Below are 20,666 nucleotides of genomic sequence, written 5' to 3' on the forward strand. Positions count from 1 at the left end.
AAAAAGAAAAGGCATCTAGTTCCCGCTGTTCTATTTAAGAGAGGGATACATCTGGAACTTACAGTAGGCAAAACTTACTTTAGCTCCAATGGGATGAGTCTTTGGCCTACAGTGTAAAACTGCAGTTTTAAAAAGAGCTGAGAAACATCTAAGTATCTTTGCATCTCTGGAAAGATGCAAAGTTTGCAAAATTTGCATAACAGGTTTTTCATACAGATCTTCAAACTGGTTAAAGTGGTGTTTAGGAAACACAGGCATAAATTGAAAGAATCTAACAAAATGAATGCTAACAAAAAAAGGCAACAATTACACTTTCAAACCTGACTTCATCAATTGGCCTTTTACACCACTGACCATTTTTTCTCCAATTTGGGACTGTAGTGCTTAACTCGTGATAAGAGCTAAAAAAGCTGACTTCTTTCAAAGAGACTGCAGTGACAGAGTGACATGATGAATCATTTATCAAATGTCTTTATCCTTTGAGGCAAAATCTATTCTACCACATAAGAATAAAAGTATTTCTTTTTTTTTTTTTCATTTGTTAGCATGTCAGAAAATTGGGGATTTGTTGGACTCATTCCAGACTTAAAAATATAGTGGTGTCAAGTTCATACAGTACTGTATTCAAATATTGCAGTGCACTTGGGTTTACATTTGTTATCTAAAGAGGGCAGCTGGTTTCCCAGAAAAGCAGAACATAACCTGTCAGGTAAGTATGACAGTACCTCCAGCTCTTTGATCTGCTCCAGCAGAGTCTGCAGTGACATGCTCTTATCACAGATGAACTTCTTTCTGATAGAGTCTTGTAAGTTTTTCAGGTAGCACTCCGTGGCTTGGGCCTCTTCAAAGAACTACAGGAGAAAAGTTGTGAATTTGGCTGTGTGTAGCTCTTAAAAATGTCTGCTAAAAATTGATGGACTCCTTTAATGAGAAATCCCAGTTCACCTCTGGCACAATGGTAGCATTTACAACATTGTGCAATAGTGTACTATAGTAAATATATGTGTGCACAATAAATATATCTTTGATGGGATTCATGCTTTTTTAAAAAAAGTGTGAATTCTCCACATCACAGCTCACCTGAAAGTAAGCCGCATTCTCCTTCAGATGAACATCAATACATTTGGTGATCTGAAGAATCCAGCTCCACTGAGTTTGCAATGTATCCATGTAAGCCTAAGAAAAACAGTAATACACACAAGTCAGGCCACCACACTGATCTCTCTCCCACACCTAGACTCAAGCAAAATTATCTGTGCTCCACACAAATGCAAATGAAAAATCTGCTAAAACAAATTCACGGACACCAGAACTATGTAATTCATGCAAATGGTTTCGCAACTTCTAGGCATCCACCTAACTGAAATGAGTTAAATACCTGCTTGTGAGACACAAAGAGAAATCTGTTCATGACCTGAATTTGTTTGATCAACATAAAGCCCCAGGTGTGTTAACAAAAAGGGGTGAAATGCACAAAGAGTAGTGCAAATAAAGTATTTCAGCTGCAAATGGCCATGTTCTCATTCTTTCAGGGAACACCTCCAAACATGATATTTTATGCTGGTTGTTTTTAGATTCAAAACACTCAAGCAGCCATGTATATTCTTTAAAAAATGACGCACAACTTTCAGTTCACTGCTGGAGCTTAAAAGAATCTTTCCTTTAAGAGAGAAACTGACTACAGGAGAAATAGGATTTTACACAATATGATAACAGTTAACCAAGTAAACATACTGAAAGGCAGAAAAGATTTTTTTTTTCCTTTTAGCTTCTTCAGTTGCAGAGTTCTTATGCACTCTTGAAACTGCAACAACTACAGCATCTCCTAATAAAATGTCCAAATTGTTGCAGCCTTTTAAATTAAAAAGTAAGTGTACACCAAGCTTTTGAAAGCAAAAGTGTCTTGGCTAAGCCATAGAAAGGCACTATGAATTTCAGCTGCAGAAAGTATTTGCACTTGGATTAAACATAAACCCTCAAAAAAGGGTGTGGCATTTTTCAAAACATGCCTACTAAGACAACAGAACAGCAATGACATGGCTTCCTATCATAAATCCTGTTGCACTGTAGTCAGCACAATCAAGATACAGCAATTTCAACACACTCAGATAACACCCTAAGCTTAGATTTCATTTTTACTTGCATCTATCACCATGCAGTTGGTAATGGCCAGGTTTGTAGAGGAAGATAGTAACGTTTATTAGAGCAGCCCATAAAGCTGGGTAAAATGGGCATGATTTTGGGCAGGCGAAACCTTCTTGAGCCCAAATGCAGCACTTTGTATGTGAACTTTCACTGAGAACTTTTCCCATGTAGCAACTAAAGAAGCAAGTGAAATCACACAAAGTCTAACTCACCTCGATTTTGTCTGAAGCAGGATGCTGATTGAGAACTAGCTGGTCACTTTCTTGCTTTAGCTTGTTGAGTTCTTTTTCTTTAACCTCCAGTTCACTCATACGTTTCTAAATACCAAAACACAGCATTAAACTAACTCCAAAGGTATACTGCACAGGCAGAACAGTGTTTTCATTTTTTTAAAATTTCCCAGATAGTTGTGATGATATAAAATTATCCCCTCTAACACTATAAAGTGTTTCCATGAGGTGTACTGAAGTTAATTATGAAGACATTAGAATCAAAGAAGGTGCAATCATCTCAATTCTAGTCTCTGGGCTTGCTGTTTCAGAGAGCAAAGAACATTAGGTTCTTCCTTTCTTAAGAATGATGGAAGCAAAAACGACTGCATCTTGCAACATCCAGAACAGCTGAACTAAAAAAAAAGGCACTTCCATAATAGTGTGAACTTCCATTCTTTTTTCAGTTTAGTGATCAGCACCAATACTGGTTAAACAAATACACATGCTCAATTTCCTTACACACCTACAGACGACAAGGGGCAGGGCAAACTACATCTGACCATGCACGCAGTGTGCTGCTGGCAGAACCATCAGAGGAAGAGAGCACAGCTCTACTTCCTGGTGACAGATAATCAGGGCCAAATACATGGACCTCTGACCCCTGCACAGTCCCAACAGGGAGAATTAAAACTGCTTGATTCAAGTCCCTTAGGTTGGCACGCCAGCACAATGACTGTGCTGTGCTGTGTGCACAAGCAGTAGGTGATCACTGGTCTGTAGTGGACTGCACAAAGAAGGACACATTCCAAGATCAAAATAAACAATGAGAACTCCCTGAATGGGAGCAAAATCCTCCAAAAAATATCCTGTCCTGACTCGAAAGGTTATAACATAGTACTTCACTGAAAACTGTTGATAAAAAAACCCAGGAACTCCAAAAGAGTTCCTCCACTCCAAAAGAGTTCCTCCACTCCACTCTTCTCCACTCCAAAAGAGTGAAGAAACACCCTGTGATGAGCCTCTCCCAAGAGAGGCTGTTTCTCCCTGACTATTCCAAGAGAGGGCTGATGGAAAGCATAGGGAGGTTGAGCTATCTTACAGAGAAGGATTCCTGCTTCCTGGCAATATCAGTGTTCCTGTCACTCCAGTCATAGAGGAGCTCCTCTTCCTCACAGTCATTGATCCACATGATCTCTCTGCTGGTGGCCTGGATGAGGTTCTGGAATTGGCGAAGCTGATCCATTCTCTCAAAGGAATATTTCTGCAAGGAAGTACAGATTACAGATATGAGAAGCCATAAACATATAAATGCCTGAGCTGCGTGGAGAAAGGGAAGCTAAGAGCACAGCATGGCTTTTTCCTTTTTTTTTTTTGTTTGGGGTTTTGATGTGGTTTTTTTTGGTTTTTTGGGGTTTTTGTTTGTTTGGTTGTTTTTTTGTTTTCGGGGTTTTTTTAAGTAAAATAACAATAAAACCCACATGTCTGTAAAACCTGTTGGCAATGGACAGCAGATGTGCCTGGGTTTATTGAATCATGAAACCTGTTAGCAATAGATAGCGCACACCGTGTCAGGATTTATAGAATAGGAACACGATGTCAGCACCTTCTCAAAATTATTTCTAACACACGTGTTAGAAGACATGTAGGAAGGCAAGCAAAAAGGCATGGGGGGAAGAACAAGAAATGCCTGAACACTTAACATCCTTTTGCTTGCATTTGCTGCTCATAGTACATCCTTGATGTTATAGCAGCATCTTTTGCACAGTTGACACTTCAAGAAAAAATTCTTTGTCTTCAGATCATAATACACATCCTGTTACTTGAAATCAGGTTGCCAGGAATCAGATTCTGATCCCAAGTGTTAAATAAACCATTTGCACAAGATTCTCACTGTGTTTTACATGAAGATCCACAGCAGGGAAGATGCACAGCCCTACACAGAATTTGGTTGGTTCCAGTCCCACCTTTGAGTAACTTTTTAAGCTTCATATACAGCCTAATTTCATCACTACATTTACTCCCATTAAGGAGGTAGAGGTCTACTCTTCACCTGCTTGGTGACCAACTCCCTCCACCAGGTGCAAACTAGAAACTTCCTTGTGAGAACAAGTCAATTATACAGCAGGCAATGCATTAATCTCAAGTCCATAACTCAAAATGAATCTTTCAGAAACTACAAAGCACTTTCAGTTTACTGCTGAATAGAATTATTTAAATGTGCATCTATCACTCTGTCAAAACCTGAAGTGTGCCTTGACAATCACATAGGTGTTAATAAAGCAAACAGGGTCTCAGAAATGACCACATCCCTTGCTTACCAGTAGGCCTTCATATTCTTCCTCCAGCTGATGAACTGCAGCCTTCTCCCTCTGGAACAGAGACAGCAAACACTTAGTGAGCCTTTTACAAGTTTCCTATTTGCTGCTATTTCATTTACAGAGTCAATATCATAATAATTGCAGGTGGTAACATGCAAATGCCTGCAAGAGCCATCTGTCAATAGCAGATTTGCTCTGCTGGATGACTCAGGAAGTACAAAACCAAGGCTTGGACAAACTTACTACCCTCATGGATGCTCGGTATATATATCCATCCAAGCCTGCACATAATCTGTAACACCAAAACAACACTTGAAACTGGATTTCTTTCTGCACCAAACTCCTGCACCAGCTAGTCCTAGAGCAAGCTTTGGAGATTGTGAACTAGTATAAATTACGATGTGAGCAGACAGCTCTGGTCTTTATCCCCATTTCTTTGGCTGGGAACCTGCCCAGCCTTGGAACTGGTATTCCACAGGGCAGACTATCACCTTTCCTGTTTGAAACAGAAGGGGAAATGGAGCAAAATCTTTTCCACTCTTCAGCTTGGTTGAGAGATTAGGGCTACAGAACAGACTACCTTTTCTTTAGATTGAACACTCTCCTGCCAAATAAGAGAAAAGATGAATGGAAATTAAATAAGCCTCCTCTCTCCTATACCTAACTGCTGGGCTGATAGGAGAGGAAGTTAACACAGTATTTTCAGTCACTTCTTTATTCCAATCACAAAATCCAGAGGGCAACAGAAGTCTCAGAGGAAAAAACGAAAAAAATAATATCAACACATAAGAAAAGCTTTAATCTTATTTTAGCCAAGAATTCAGGCATTTTTCACAGAAAAAACCTGATGACTCAAGGCTGCATCTGAACACCCACCTTATTCTTTCACTTTCTGTTTAATATACTGAGACAGCAAGTGAGAATAATCACTCTTAGTCATCTGTCTCAAAAATAATATGGGAATATTTATTTGCCAGCCTTGGTGCACAACAACAAAAAGCTAAATAGCTACTAAATTTTTATTTAAAATTCTGAGGAACTATCGAGGAATTAAGAATTGGAAGTGGTTGCTATCATGACACCAGTGCTTTTTCAAGAGAGGATGAACTTTCCAACATTCCTTTTTTTGTAGTGGAACACCAGTGAGCCAATGCTATATACCTAGACCAAGCAAAGTGTACGGGAGGACAGCAATTACCAGATCTGTTTTGACTTTGTCCAGGTGCCAACGATAGTCTCCGATGGCATTGTGGGTTCTCCTGTGCTCACAAATTTGTTGTTCAATGGATGCTGCTTCAAACCCCCACTTCACTTGCTCCATTTCAACCTAGGAACAAGAAACAGGATTGGTACTTTCATTTCCAATATTACTGCCTAAATTGGAGCATAAAGGAATTGAACTGAAGGCAACTGACTATGTGGTAGAGAGTAAAACTGAAATAAAGAGAAGTTCAGGATAGGGTTTTACAGTTTCTTTAAATTGCCATCAATTAAACTGTGTGACAGGCTCCCAAAGCAGAAGAAACAAAACAGGAAAAATATTTCAGTTGTTTAAAGTTACACTAGATGAAGCACACTCAGTAGTGTACTTTCATCTTCATAACAGTTGTCTTTGGACCAAACTGTTATTTTATGTTCTACAGTAAAATTACATTCCTATCACTCTGAAAACAAACCATGACTTTATCAAACAATGCTATTCTTGCAATTCATGTGGAAATGCCCAATTAAGTTCTATAGCCCAGTACACCAGATTTCCATTTTAATTTTGCTCATGTAAACTTCAACAACCTCAGTTAAATGCAGTCATTCTAAAAAACTCCACAGAATATAAACTGAAATTATTAGAAAATGTCTTGTTTTTCTTGCATTTTAGCAACATTTATTGTAGGATGACAGGAGAAAATGTCTAGAAACAGCCTTGAAAAACAGTAATACACCTGCTAATTACTAACCCAAAAACTGACTGCATTCCTTGTTTCATTTTTTTCCAAATATTAAAAGCCACCTAACTTTAAATTCAGCTCCTCAAACTCCAAATTCTCTTCTATGCTGCAAAGACACACTGCAGCTCTATCTGAATACCTGTCTATGCACATGCCCAGTAAAGAAAGAGGTATCCTAATCTTGGGTTGGAACTGAATTTGGTAATTACCAGCCTGGAGTCAAATCTCTATGAGTCAACAGATGACAATAAAGCCAGAACTCAAGCATAGGGGTTCAAAGGCAGTGCTGAAAACAATCCAAGAAACAAAACCATTTTTCATTCAGACATTTGAAAGTTAGAGGACTTTGACCCTTCTTGTTATATTTAAACAGTCCAAAGAGACTGTAGCAACAGTGGCAGTCATGGCTGGCTGCCATATGCGAACAAAGGCTGTCTGGATTTCCCTGCAGTTTCCCCAGCTCTGCACTGGAAATTTGACTAACCCTCCCTACCATCTGATTCTCCTACCAGCAAACCATGCAGACAAAAACCAGAAAAACAGCAAAAAACATCAGCTGCTCAGAACTTTTTCCCACATCTCACCACATTACAAGGGGAAACATTATCCTAGTCTCGATGTGAGCAAGTAATGGGACACAGCAAGGCACGATGGAAAGAAGCAGCATCGTGGCAAGTTCAAAATAAATTTTCCCAGTGAGGTAAGTGCTTACTGGCCCCACCTCAGCTTTCTGTAGGGATGAAGGGGAAGAGAGAGAGAGAGAGCCTTTTACTTTCACAGGAGGTTTAGTGTGGGAACACAGCTATTAAGCAATTGCTTATGCTCCCTGTGTTTAGCAAGGAGTGTCTGAGCAGGGCATCACGTGGTGTCTTTGGGAGGTGCAGCCTGTTCCCCATCTTTCATCGCTGGAAGCATGCCCAGAGTCTGTCCAACATCACTCCTCAAGCCATGGCAGGTCTGACAATCAGCCTCCTCTCCCACAGCATGTGAAGAGCAATGATGTGGGCTGTGGCTGTCCAGGCACAATGCTTATACATATTAACGATCAAGGAGTGCATCTCCACTTCCCCTTCCTCCTCTAAAACGTGCCACACAGAAAGACTGGACTGTAACTAGCACTCACTTAAAAATACTGCAACTCTACAGAGCTCTACCCTCCCCATTTGGTTTGCATTGGAGCCACCTGACAAATGCCATACGCAGATAATAATGACAGAATTGCAAAGCAACAACCTAATATAGAGAGATAAAAAGAATGCAATTTCAATTTGCAAGGAGTCTGCACATGTGACTTCAGCCACCTTGTTCCATCCTCCCTACCTGTCTCTCAGAAAGGGCTGTCCAACCACAAACTCACAACTCTCACTTCAACACACAACTTTCACCTCAGCAGCACAAAAAACAGTGTGTGTTTTCCATTCCAGGTTACATCAGCAACAGCTGTGAATTGGCAAATTTGTTCTCAGAACGCAACAAACAGTAGCTTCACCACTTCTGTGTGGATTTTAGCACTGACTTCTGAGAGCCTAGTCCTGTGGCAATCAGCCCTACCTCTCTGAGGTAAAGACAGACTAGAGGGGGAGAGCAACTGTAAAACACTGGACAATGGTTAAATCTGTGAAGATGGTCCTGTCTGTGTAAAAGGTTAAAATAAATATGAATCAAAGGAAATCTGTGCAAGGAAGGAAGGAGGGAAATACTGAGCGTAATAATCTCTAACACAAAAATGTCGATGTTTTTGTTATGTTAACACCAGTGTTTCATTTAGCTTTCAAATCTAACTTTTACATCTTTTCCTCTGCAAAAGACCCCAATCCATGTTTGGATTTCAATGAGAATTCACTATATGTATAATACTGGGAGGGTAAAAAAAGGAACTTGAAATAACATGCGAGCATTCACATGTACCTTTACTTTTCTACTGGCACCCAAAACATTACTACATATGAGGCAACATTCATAAACAACACCAAATTTTAGCATTGTCCCTGGGTTTTGCACAGATTTACCTTCTGCTGCCTCATCCAGTTTAAGCATTCACTTGTGACACGTTTTGTGTACTCATCCCAGCCCGAGCCACTCTGAGAAGAGAAGCAGCCACCACCTTTGGAGCTGGCCCTCCTGGCGCGGGGAACGCTGATGGCTTTGTACAGGGCACGCATCTGCTCCTGGAGCTGAAGCAGCCTGAAAGGGAAGGAAACACTTTGTGTCTGAGAGCAAAACACCCAGAAAACACACAAACAATGCAATTTGTCTCTCCTACTGGACCACCAACTATTCAAAACAAAGTGTTGAAAGCAAAGACTGTGGAAAAAATATACAGATTAAGATTTCATGGAGACAACTAAGGGGTCAATTTCTATCAGAAATATATTCCTGCAAGACCCTTCTCCATGTTAGTGTGACCAAAGAGATTTAGTTCCACCTTACTGATTTCTATTACGTCCTGCAACACCAAGGAAGGTGAACACTTGAGGTACCACAAACTTTTCTCAGTCACATTCCCCACCCCAACCCTTCCCTGACGATACCTTTTCTGATACATGTCACAGGGCTGGCCCATCTGCCTCATCTCTCTGATCAGTCCATCCAGGATGTCCATTTGGTCATTTGCCTGTGCAAAACAGTCTTCCAGATCCCTGTTCCCTCTAAGTGGGACACCATCCCCATATTTCAATTCCTAATGAAAAAAAAGCAGATGGGAGATTAATTTAAATATTCATTATCTAAGCTTCCTTTAGTTGTCTTAAAAAAGGTGTTGTGAGGACTGGGGGGTTTTTTAGGAAGCATGATAAGTTTCAACTGCCAGGTCTCTGACTGCCAGTTTTAACTGGCAGAAGGTTGATGATCTACAGTCACTAGAAAGTGCTTATTAAAATAAAATATGGAAGAAAAATATTAAAATGTAGCTATCAAACAAAACTTTCCATAAAGAGCAACACATCTTGATGTTTATTTCAATGGAGCCAAGGCTTCACATGGTGTGCTAACTTCTTAAGACATTGTGCTTCTGTGTTCAGAAGATGCGAAGGAAACACTGTCCTAGTAGGAGATAGTAGATATTGCTCCTGATTTTCCACAAGGTTCCCTGAGGTTCTAAGACCTCCTCCTCCTGCAAAAACACAAGCAGGACTATCTGCCTGGGTCCAGCTCCATGCCCCATCACATTTGCATCCCATCTTATCACCAAAGTCTAGGCAAATTCTCCATGCACCCTCTCAGTGCAGTTGGATCAGCATGGCCATGGTGCTTCAACCAGGAAGACGTGGCTCGTTGACCTCACTGCACACTGACACAGCCATGCTGAGCAAAACACAATGCAGCTGTGACCTGATTTTCCAAATAAAATATTATGGACCTCATTGCTCTGTCCCTTAGAAAGAAAAGAAAGAAACAAAGCAGGCAATGCATGTTGTGGCACCAAGCTGGAAGTAAACATCTCTTTCTTTCAAGTTCACTGGAATAATATTAACCTTGAACAAAAGGCAGTATTTACTCTGGCATTGATTTTTGTATAAACATGCTCACACGTCCTGTATCTGTGAAAAGGAAATGAACTCCTAACCACAGAGTTCATTTCTGAAAGAATTTTCTGTCCACAGAGGGTCCAAAAGTGTGCATTAAATCATATCTACTGCTAGGACTGTTGAAGTGTTTCACATCTCAGTGGCCTCAGCAGCAGGATGCACTCACCACCCTGCACCTCCTCTGCGTCAGTAGGAACAGAGGACACCCCATGTTTGCCAGGAATGAATTTACCATCAGAGAGTAACCCGCCCGCAGGCACTTGGAGTTTGTACCAGAGTAGCATCCTGCAGAGATTATGTGTATGCATTTGAGCTGAAACAGCCAGGAAAACTTTAGTCTTGTTTCATTTACTTCTTTGGGAATTAACTGGAAGAATAAAATAAAGGTAACAAAGGTATTTCCTAAGGTGGCTCAGGTTCCTTATGGCCCTGAAAACGATGACAATATTCTAGAGAGAACACTAAGAGAGTGTAAGTAGTCATTAGTAACAGATGTGAACACTGACAGTGGTCCTGATCTAAAACTGAAAAATAAGATGCAGTAGAACCTGTTTGAGGGTGGTTTGTTTAACCAAACAATTTTTAAACAATTTTTTTTAATCAAGAAGACCCCCTTCATTAACCAGATGCATTTCAATCGGTTTTACTGAACGGTGTACAGAGGGAAGAAAGAGACCTAAGAAGGAGGTATGTCATCCCACTCTCAGTTGCCTCACACAAACAGCTGACAGGGGAGAAAGGAGATGAAGAAGCAGAGCCTGTGAGTCCAGATAACAACACAGAATATGTAAGTAATATTCATAATCAGTTTGGATAAGGAGAACAAGAAGCACTCACGGGCTGTACTATGAGCTCAGCTCGCGTCAGGCAATCTGAACAGTTTTGCAAAAGCTCCTGGATGGTGTTCTGGCGTCTGGACATGGTACAGGTCCCATTCTGGCTGTTGTGGGGGAGAAAAAGATGATGAAGTAAATACAGAGCAATTGCAGGTTTTAAAGAAATACAAGAAACACAAATTCAGAACACTTAAGAGAAGTTACACGGAATAATCCACCTCATATAGGTTCACAGACACACACACGCTTCAACTGCACTGGGAAATTTTAATGACAATTCCACGATGGCAGAGCCACTTTATAGTCCTGCAACAGCAGGCATGCACTGACTTTGCCACAGGACAGAGTAGAACGTGGAAACTGGCATGCCATAAAGGAGAAAGTTTTTTCTTCCAGCAGAGGTATTTGCTGCTTTGATAGACAAAACTTTGGCAGCTTTACAGTGAGAATGAATTATTCACAATCTTTGTTAAAGTCAATACATTAGAGCATAGCCTTTGTGTGATGTAATTGTTCATGTTATCACACCAGCCATCAAATGTCAGGGCACACAAGGAAAGGAGGATCCTCAGCTAGGCAAGCACTGGAGCACACAAGTCCACACAAGCGTAAGAAGGGCCCTTTTATCAGCAGAAATGCACAAAGCTAGTGCAGTCTCTAAGGAATGAATTGCAAGACACACAAGCTACTACAAAAATAGATGTAGAGCCTGGAGTCAGAGGACATGCTTTCTTACAAATACATAAAGTGTGAATTTGCAGTCTCCAAGTAAAAAACACTAGTGGGGGAAAAAACCAAGCCAGGTAACAGGGTCTTTATTGTTGTCTTGCACATAACCTACTGCATCCATACTGCCAGAATGTGGCTTTTCCAGCATTTAGGATTCAGCCATCAAAGTGAGCCACTGTAGTTGTAAGGGGGTGAGGTGCTTCAAGTGAGGAATCATTCCTTGGTGATGGGATCAGACCTCCCAAGCAAGTCCAGGCAGCTCCTAAACCCAAACACTTGCCAGTGAAACTAAAACAAACCTAACTAACAGACAGCAAGAGCTAAGGTGTTCCCAAGCTTTGCCTAGTTTTCTAACTCCTGTGCTCACAGTAGGTAACCCTTTCCATTACAAATCACTGAAGAGACAAACTCCTTACAACACTAATGCCAACAAGAGCACCGGTGTGAACCTGTCCAAATCGGAGCCAGCAAGCAATCTGGATTCAATGGAAATCTTCCCACTGACTTGAACAGACTCTGACAATTCTTCATAAAAGGAATTGTGACAATGAAATAGCACAACTGTCCTTGGCAAAATCACTGGAGTGGTGAGAAACATGTAATATTTTTAAGAGCTCTTCTGCAGCGTGTGCTTTTGATACACCAGCAGCATTGCCATTCTCCTATCAGCTCATCTGGAAGAAACAGAAAAGGCTGGAGCAACTTTTCAGCAGCTTCCCCCACACCAGAGAACAGACCCTCAGAGGTGCAGAGACAAAACTGCAGAGTCACTGGGTGACATAAAACAAGCTGAATACATACAGCCCCCAGTTGGTGCTGTGACCCCTTGGCTGCACAAACGCTACGCCCTACTGTGCTATGCACCCCTGTGTGTCTTGGAAGCTGCTTAAAGAAAACAATTATGGAAAATAACATACGGGTCTGATTTTGTGCCAGGCTTTGTGTCAGCTTCCTTTTCTAAATCATTCCTTCTCCTTAGGCATCACTGCTGTGTTTAGATATAGAAATATCTGCATCTGAAATTTACATTTAATTACACCCACAATTATTCTCATGAATGAAACATAATAAAAAAGAGAGAGGAACATTCCAAGCAATTTTCTCTTTTTAGAACACTGGAAGAGCTTTTTTCTTGAATCACTTTTTCCATCATGTTCTGGCAGCTACAAATGCTGGATATCCATTAAAGCCAAATAAAGTATAGAAGGTGACCAGATTTATACTGTAATCAGTCAGTTTATCTCCACTGGCTTCAGGATAACTTCACTGAACTCAAAGACATTACTCCACCATGACAAGAGGTCTAAACAATAGCTATTATAGTTAACATGGTAAGAAATTGTGAAGAAAAGCTATTTTCAAATAAATCAAACTATTAAATTAAAATACAAAGAAGTAGAAATACATTTTGTGTTCATTCTAATGATGTTTGAATGCCACATCCGTAATTATTGCCCAAATAATTAAAAAAATTGAAAACCTGAAGATAGCTAAATATAAATGCACAAAACTGTTACAAAGGCAGGAGCAGAAGCCTTGAAATGAGAGGCTTAAGTACACCCTATCTAGGTCTTCAAATAGAGTAACAACAAGTTACTTGTTTACAGTTCATAGGGACCTTCACAAGAAGAAAGCAGTACATATTTAAGGCTCTCCAATCCAGCAGATAAAGATATAACCAAAATAATGGCAGAAGCTGGAGCCATACAAATTGAAAACAGAAAAGAGCACACTATTTTATTAATGCTTTCTTGTTGTTAAAAATCTAACCAGTTTTGCCAGTGAAAAAACAGAGGTAAATCCCATGATAACGATAAAAAGGTCATGGCCTGTTAGAGGCACTTGCTTTTAAATCTGTCAGAAGACCAGAGCTACATGGGGTAATCAGAAGCATAGAAGCTGATGTTTGATGCCATAGCTCCACCAAACCAACAGAAATCAAGAATTTCAAATCTGAAGGGGATTTAGCTGTACAAACATGCCCAAGGGCATAAATCAATCTCTGAACTTTAAAAATAAAAATACTTGGTGAGACAACACCTTAACAGACATATACTGATGTTGATACATCAGATAGCACTAGCACAGTCTCACAGGGACACATCTTCAATACTTTTCACCCTTGTGACTGGAAGGTACTCCATTAGCAGTTTCAAAGTCCTTCAGTGTAATCTACCTCTTAATGAAACCAACAGGCCTTTAATGGGGATGAACAGATCAAAGCAGAAGCTCCAGTTCAGAGTAATAATACAACCAACCTTGAGGCAGTAGGAAACAGACAGCCAAAGTAAAACCATACCCAACACAGAAAATACTGGACCAAAGAAACTGAGGCAAGCCCAGAACATGCTGGACAGGCAAGAACAAAGCTGGATTTTTTAAGTAAAAACATGTAACCTACATGTTACATAAAAATATATTTATGTCCCTTAGAAAAATGTAGGATACCAACAATCCTCAGAAACCCACAGATTAAGTGGGTTACATTACATAGGATTTTGTCAATGTCTCTCTTGTTTTGTCTGATTTTGTTTACATGAAACTGAACGAGTTTAGAGTAATGTTTGGCCATTTTAACACCTACTGCTGCTATGACAATTTGATTTAACTCTGGCAGCATCTAAACCTTGCACCTATGAATAGGATCCTGTTGTATCCAACACTGTGGGCACACCATGCAGTGAAAATATGGGCAGATTTTTCATTTATTTTACTGCACCCCTGCAAATGCAGCATATGTTATCAACCATTCCAGCAGAACTGGCAAGAACTGGAAGCTGGTCTTTTAGAAGGACTCATAACAAAAGAGTGCAGGGTCTATCACTAATAAATATATACATTTGCAATAGCCTGACTATTTGCTGTGCTCTTTGGTTTTGTAAACCCTGCAGAACAGTGCTGAGGGAAACAGACTGGACTGCTTCTGACCTTAGCTACGTATTTGTCCCTACAACTCATTTTAGACCATGGCACTTATTTGGAAGGCAATTCATGAATTTCAAAAAGGTCCTATTAAGCAGAGTTCTTCATTAAAATAATTTTAATAGTCATTAACTATTAAAGGAACAAAGGAAAAGAAAAGGGGATAGTGCCTTTGTTTTAAAATTATGAAAACACTTCAAAACACAGATGAATTGCTTTTACTTGGGATGTTGAAATGGCCTGTTGCTCTCCACTGTCAGGAGAGCCCTAGGAAAGGCATAGCATCTCCCTGTCATCATTCTGTACAGGATCCACCCTTTTCAGTGCATGTCAAGGCAGAACACATTGCTCCCTTGCTGTTCTACCCTCCTGCTCTCCCTGAGAAATTAGAGGACAGCCCAACCCCTGCTGCCACTGGGATTTGGGCAGGATAGCAGTTCAGGCAACCTCCCTTCTGGAATATATCCCAACTGAGCTAAATCCACCCATTACTGTTGAATCCCCAGTGTCTGAACTAGGAATTGTGTTTAACTGATGAGCAGTACCCGTGATCCTTACAAGACCCCCAGCTCTACTGAAACAAGAAAGAACTACTCCTGCTTTTCCTTTAAAAGGGACTGAGAAACATGTTCAAGGCCATATGATGAGTTATGAGCACAGAGACAGCCGTGTTAGCAGTGCCCACCTCCCCAGAACACAGCAGGGCTGGGTACTGCTGACACCAATTTATTCAAGCAGTCAAAAAATTATCCTAAAGGATGTGTTTTGAATACCCCAAATACCTTCTCTAAACACTCTGATTGCACCCTCACAGCCCTCTGTGGGAGCTGATATTGCTGCAGAACCCAAGGGGCAAGGAAGCCAGCTACCTTCTGCTTTCTCACTTGCCTCCTGCTGCTGCAAGACCTGCACACCCCAGCACAAACACCTCCACCGTGGGGGCTGCTCCAGTGTCTGCCTTGGCTACTGCATATCCAGAGGCTGCTGGGCTATGCAGAGTGTGATCAGTGCCCAGAGAGGCATGGCAAAGGAGACACAGAAACACATCCAGCAATTCTGAGGAGCCTTCCCACAGCTTCACAACTTGCTAAGCTTTGGGAGGTTGTACAAAGAGACTACTCTTGTCCCAAAGACACTATTTAAAATTAATTAGAATACTCTTTGTTAAATTTTCCAAGCCCTCCACAAAACTTCCAGCCTTTCAAAAATTCAAAGCTTTTTATTTTTTTTATTCATCCAAAAAACGGAGGAAGCCTCAAGAGAAAGTCTTCTAGCACATCCAGAATACTGAATGATTCCCATAATTCAAGAAGAGCAAAAAAATAGCGCTTCTTTTTCTTCACACTTCCCATCCCCCTCCACACAAACCTGTTTGAACAAGCAAAAGATTCATAAAGGGATTACCTGGTATGCCCAGGGTAGGCAAGTCAGAAGAAAAACCTGACCTGGAATCTGCATTCCCAGCACAGAGCCTGCGCATACCACCGCCCATCCGCCACCACCTGCCAGCTGGGTGTGTGCATGCTGGAAAATGCAACGGCATAAAGGTGGTGAATCACGACATCCATAAGAAAATAACCAGGAGTTGAAATGCCACAGTCCAGCTTTCCCCCTCCTGCCTCAAAGGAGGTGAATACAAACTGTCAAATCATCAAGAGTTCTCCCCATATGTCTCTGCTCTAACTAGAACCAGTTTTGGCACACCACAGCCTCACCAAACTAGTCTCATCTGCCAAGTATGCACATAGACTAGGGCTTCCATGATGAGTGGAAACCTCAAAAGACCTCTGCATCTGGCACAATCAGGCTCTAAATACCATTTAAAATGTGCAAAAATCTAGTAGTCACTAGTGAATTATTGAATTGTTAGGACCCCCGAGGCTTAGTGCCTTCACAGCATGCAGGGTTTCACAAGGGATCGTGCCACACCTGTTCACAGAAAGTCCTCCTGCTTTTTCCCAGCGGTATGAATCACCAGGAGCGACAGAACGGTTCCCAAGGGCCGTACCTGCCCAATGGAGCAGGCTGCTCACACGCTGCCTCTCCCACCTCCGCCTCTGGGAGAGGGAGGTGCCAAACGCCGGCTCCAGCCCGGACCATGGAAGTACACCTCTGCTGCAGAGCAGCCGCTCCAAAGGCAGCAAACCCCCTTCTCCTGACGAGAGGCTCTCACACCTGCACGTCCCTACGGAACAGAGACCTGGAAAGGCTCAGCCTGAGTCTCTTCTCACGGCGTGGCAGCATTTCCCTGCCAGCCAGAGCGCGGCGCAGGCTCCGCCGGCAGGGCAGGTATTCCACAGCAATATTCAGACACATTCCTCCCTCCCTCCCTCCCGCGCCGTATGAGCAGCTCGGAGGGGAAGTTACCACGCCAGATCTACCACCACTCAGCTTAGCCAGGACTCTACAGATCCTTGCGAGACTTATGGGAAAGGCAAAAGTGTGGCTTTGACTCGGTTTTCTCCACGTTTACTTTGTTTCTTGGCTCCTCAAAGTAACGCCAGGGCAGGGCAGGTAATTGCCGAACTCTTTTTCTAAGCACAGAAGTTACATTAATCCTTAAGTAGAACTGTGTAAATTAATTTATTTTCATGTCACTCAGTGACCTTGAATCCTAGGCTATTTTTTCCCCTAATCCCAGCAATGACAAAGAAAACTGCACAACTTTGCATTTTTTTCTTTTCTCTCATGGTTTATCAGATTTTCTATCTCCATAGCAAAGACATTGATAAATATTTGACTGATGAATTGGCAGTTTAGCAGCGTGTGAGTCACTGTCAAGCTGAGTATCTGTACTCCGGGCCAAGCTCATCCTGAGTTCCCAAGCCAGAAGAAACAGGGAATGTTGTAAAATCACCTTGCTGAGCCCTAAGGCTAGGGAGCGTCCCATATTGCTCTGTGAGTAATGTAATGCTCAGCACAGACTTGTTTGGCAGAATACGCCCCAAAACTTACAAGACTAGACCCTAACTTGAATCCTGCTGCATTTAAAAATTAGGGTAGAGTAATCTTCCCCATGGAAAAAAGAAGCCTTCATTTTCTGAGTTCAGTAGATGCCACTAAACTTTGACACTGAATATGTCAGGCTAAATGTAGTTAATAAAACCAGTTCCATAAATGATGGCCCTGGTCCCAATAGCACAATATGCAGAGCATTCAGTGGATTTTCTGCACATAAACACATACAAAATCTGGCAAAACTGCTTTTTTCATTAACTGACAATAAACCACTTGTTTTGAGACACATTTGAACGTGTATCAGCACTGCTTAAAAATAAACCTATGCAACTCAGTAAGGTGGCAAACACACATACTCTGTTGCAAAAAATATTTAAAGTATTTGGGATGGTCAGATTTTTGCACATAAAACAATACATAAATGCTTTTTTTTTTTTTGTCATCTCAATAATAACTGGTTTTAGTTCCACTCAGAAATCTCACAATAAAGCGAACAGGAACTTTCATTGCAACCCCCTTGCCAGACATACCTTCCCAGAAAGGAGATATGAATATATGAATATTATGTTATAAAAAGCAAATGAAAGAATGCTGATACAAGGTTGTTAACCTCTCAATAAGGTCTGTCCTTTCCACCCTTGCTACACCACCACTGAATGCTACAGAAAGAAGAGCCTAACTACAGACTGGCTTAAAATATGTAACTGTAGCCAAAGAATGCTAAATTAAAGGAAAGCACTTCTCCTCTAGTGAAAGTTGGGAGTGATATGGAAATCAACCTGCTGAATCCAAATAGAGTTGCACCAGTGAAAAGTGAGGGAAAAGAGAACTGCTGGGATGTAACATGCGCTGCCATTCATTTTTCATGGCTGTCTCTTGTTAATAGGTAAAGGTAAGTAAAGGTAAATCTTGTAAAGGTATTTGCAATGAAGCATGACCAGCAAAACAAATCCTCGCACAGGCAATGCAGCAATGGCATTTTGGAGTCCTAGTGTGTGCACTCACCAATGCTACAGTACTGAATTTTTCTTATTCTATAGCAATAAATAGATATTATCATACTACTGTATTGGTAAGTGGATGCGTTCTAGCTGCAACTCGTTGTAACTAACTTACCTATGCACACAACAAACCGAAAGTCAAACAAAGAACTAAAACTAAGAACTGGGCAAAGTAATAAACAAAAAATCCATTGAATGCAAGTATTTCATTCATTCCATGGTCCTCTAGCAACTGGTTTGACTTATGTAGCAGAACACTCTGTGCTTTCTAGAATAACCCTAATTCTCTATGGCCACTTATAGATCTGGTTGATTTTAAAAAGCCTGCCTTTTCTCATCTGCTGTTTATTTACTATGCATGTTTAATTCCCACCCTTCTGCAATTTAATTATATACTATCCAAAAAAATTAGGGCTTAAATTCTAATACAACATACATGACAGGGCTTCTGCATCAATTCCTAAGTCACTGGCATCCATAATGAGATCAGCAGACTTAATACAGCCATTCCACACACAGAGACCAGTCATCACCAGCTGTGATGATGCTGTACCATACATCAGCACTGCTTCCTCCAGTGACTCTAACTGCTGCCTGCTTTTCAGTCCTGTGAACTCCCAGACAAGGAGACAAATGGAGAAATCTTCATGATAACTGCACTCTGCAGAAAGTCCTTGTCAGACTTGATGTGCTCAGATTGCTGCATCCATGAGAAGAGGCATTCCCCAAGCCAGGATTCACAGCTGGCACCCTGCCTACAAGATCTTGACTGTGCTCACAGCACCAGGGCAAGCAGAAGGTTAAAATGGTAAGAGGTGAGGATGTTACTTCTCATGTATCTCTGCCCTCCTGACACCAAATGTTAGGGATGACTCTATAAAAGACCATGACTTAAACTCCCAGGCCTCACACAAGCTAGAAACAAACTCAAAAATTAACAAGAGGACATTTCCCACTACTTAAAATGGTTTTATAGCCCTAGTTATGCAACTAGTTGGGGAAGGCAGAGCCTGGGTGTATGGGGTATAAAGCAATTCACTTCAGTTCAGCTTGTTTTGCGTCACTGAGCAAAGCAGAGGTTTATCAGCACAGAACTGTTGGGTCAATAGAGCCAGCACCGACCCATTTACAGCCCTCAGCGCAAACGGGAGACATCGCTTTTAGTCCTGCTCCTCTCTTCGAGGAGAGTCACCACTAAAAGTGGTTTTTTACAAGTAAGTTCTTCGCTTGCATTTAAAAGCCTTTTAGAGAAGTTAAGACGCCTCAGGGAGGAACAGCAAAAGGAAACTTGCAAGCTCGCACATCTAGGGAATCCCACCGCGAGCGGGCTCACGGCAGCTGTCCAAGGCGGCCCCGAGGGAGCGGGGCCGGGGGCCGGCTGGACCCGCACCTACCCGTATCCATCGGAGGCGTAGTCCCCCCCGTAGGTCTTCTGGTAGTAGTAGGTCTTGTGGGAGGTGTGCGTGTGGGTGCCGCCGCCGCCGCCGCCGCCGCCCCCGACATGGGAGCTCATCTCGTAGCGCAGGTCGGTGCCCGACTCTGCCCTGGCCATGCGGCCCAGGGTGTTGATGCGCGGGTGGGACCCGCCGTTGATGCTCATGGCAGCGGGGGAGCCGCCCGGGGCCGCGCGGGGCGAGCGGCAAAGCGACGGGGACACCGAGCCGGAGCCGACGGCAGGAAAAGCATTCACGGCCGGCAGCGCCCGCCGCCGTGCCGCCGCTCCCTCGCAGTGCGCCGGGGGCCGGGGAAGGGCCGGGAGCCGGCGGTGGGGCGGCCCGCAGGTGAGGCAGGGCAGGAGCGCGGAGCGGAGCCGGGCGGGCGGCGAGGGCTGCTGGTGGCGGTGGCGGCGGCGGCGGCGGCAAGAGCAGAGGTCCCGTCCCGTCCCCTCCCCGCCGGCAGAGGAAAGGCGAGGCCACACCTTTCCGTGGTGGTTTTAAGCGGCGCTCCTGGGCGTGGAGCCGCGCCTCGCCTGCGTGCTCCGCGCCTCCTCGGCGGCCGCCCCGGGTTCCTCCGCGGCCCCGGCTCCCGCCCCGCCGCGCTGTCGCTCCCCGGTGGCCGCCCGGGCACGGCAC

At 42.6% G+C, this 20,666-nt stretch overlaps 1 protein-coding gene across 3 annotated transcripts in view; it reads right to left on the minus strand.

Moving 5' to 3' along the window:
• The window catches only part of DSP (desmoplakin), a 39,204-nt gene extending 19,010 nt beyond the window's left edge, over positions 1 to 20,194 (minus strand). For all 3 annotated transcript variants that reach the window (XM_066545326.1, XM_066545316.1, XM_066545310.1), the window contains exons 1-10: positions 19,989 to 20,194; positions 10,986 to 11,088; positions 9,153 to 9,301; positions 8,631 to 8,805; positions 5,874 to 6,002; positions 4,676 to 4,726; positions 3,457 to 3,618; positions 2,358 to 2,462; positions 1,081 to 1,176; positions 726 to 851 (exon numbers count right to left, since the gene is read on the minus strand). In XM_066545326.1, the coding sequence (XP_066401423.1) occupies positions 726 to 851; positions 1,081 to 1,176; positions 2,358 to 2,462; positions 3,457 to 3,618; positions 4,676 to 4,726; positions 5,874 to 6,002; positions 8,631 to 8,805; positions 9,153 to 9,301; positions 10,986 to 11,088; positions 19,989 to 20,194 (1,302 nt within the window). The remainder of the gene's footprint in view (positions 1 to 725; positions 852 to 1,080; positions 1,177 to 2,357; positions 2,463 to 3,456; positions 3,619 to 4,675; positions 4,727 to 5,873; positions 6,003 to 8,630; positions 8,806 to 9,152; positions 9,302 to 10,985; positions 11,089 to 19,988) is intronic.
• Positions 20,195 to 20,666: the final 472 nt, after the last annotated feature.

This window comes from Molothrus aeneus, chromosome 1 (assembly GCF_037042795.1).
Source record: "Molothrus aeneus isolate 106 chromosome 1, BPBGC_Maene_1.0, whole genome shotgun sequence".
Taxonomy (NCBI): Eukaryota; Metazoa; Chordata; class Aves; order Passeriformes; family Icteridae; genus Molothrus; species Molothrus aeneus.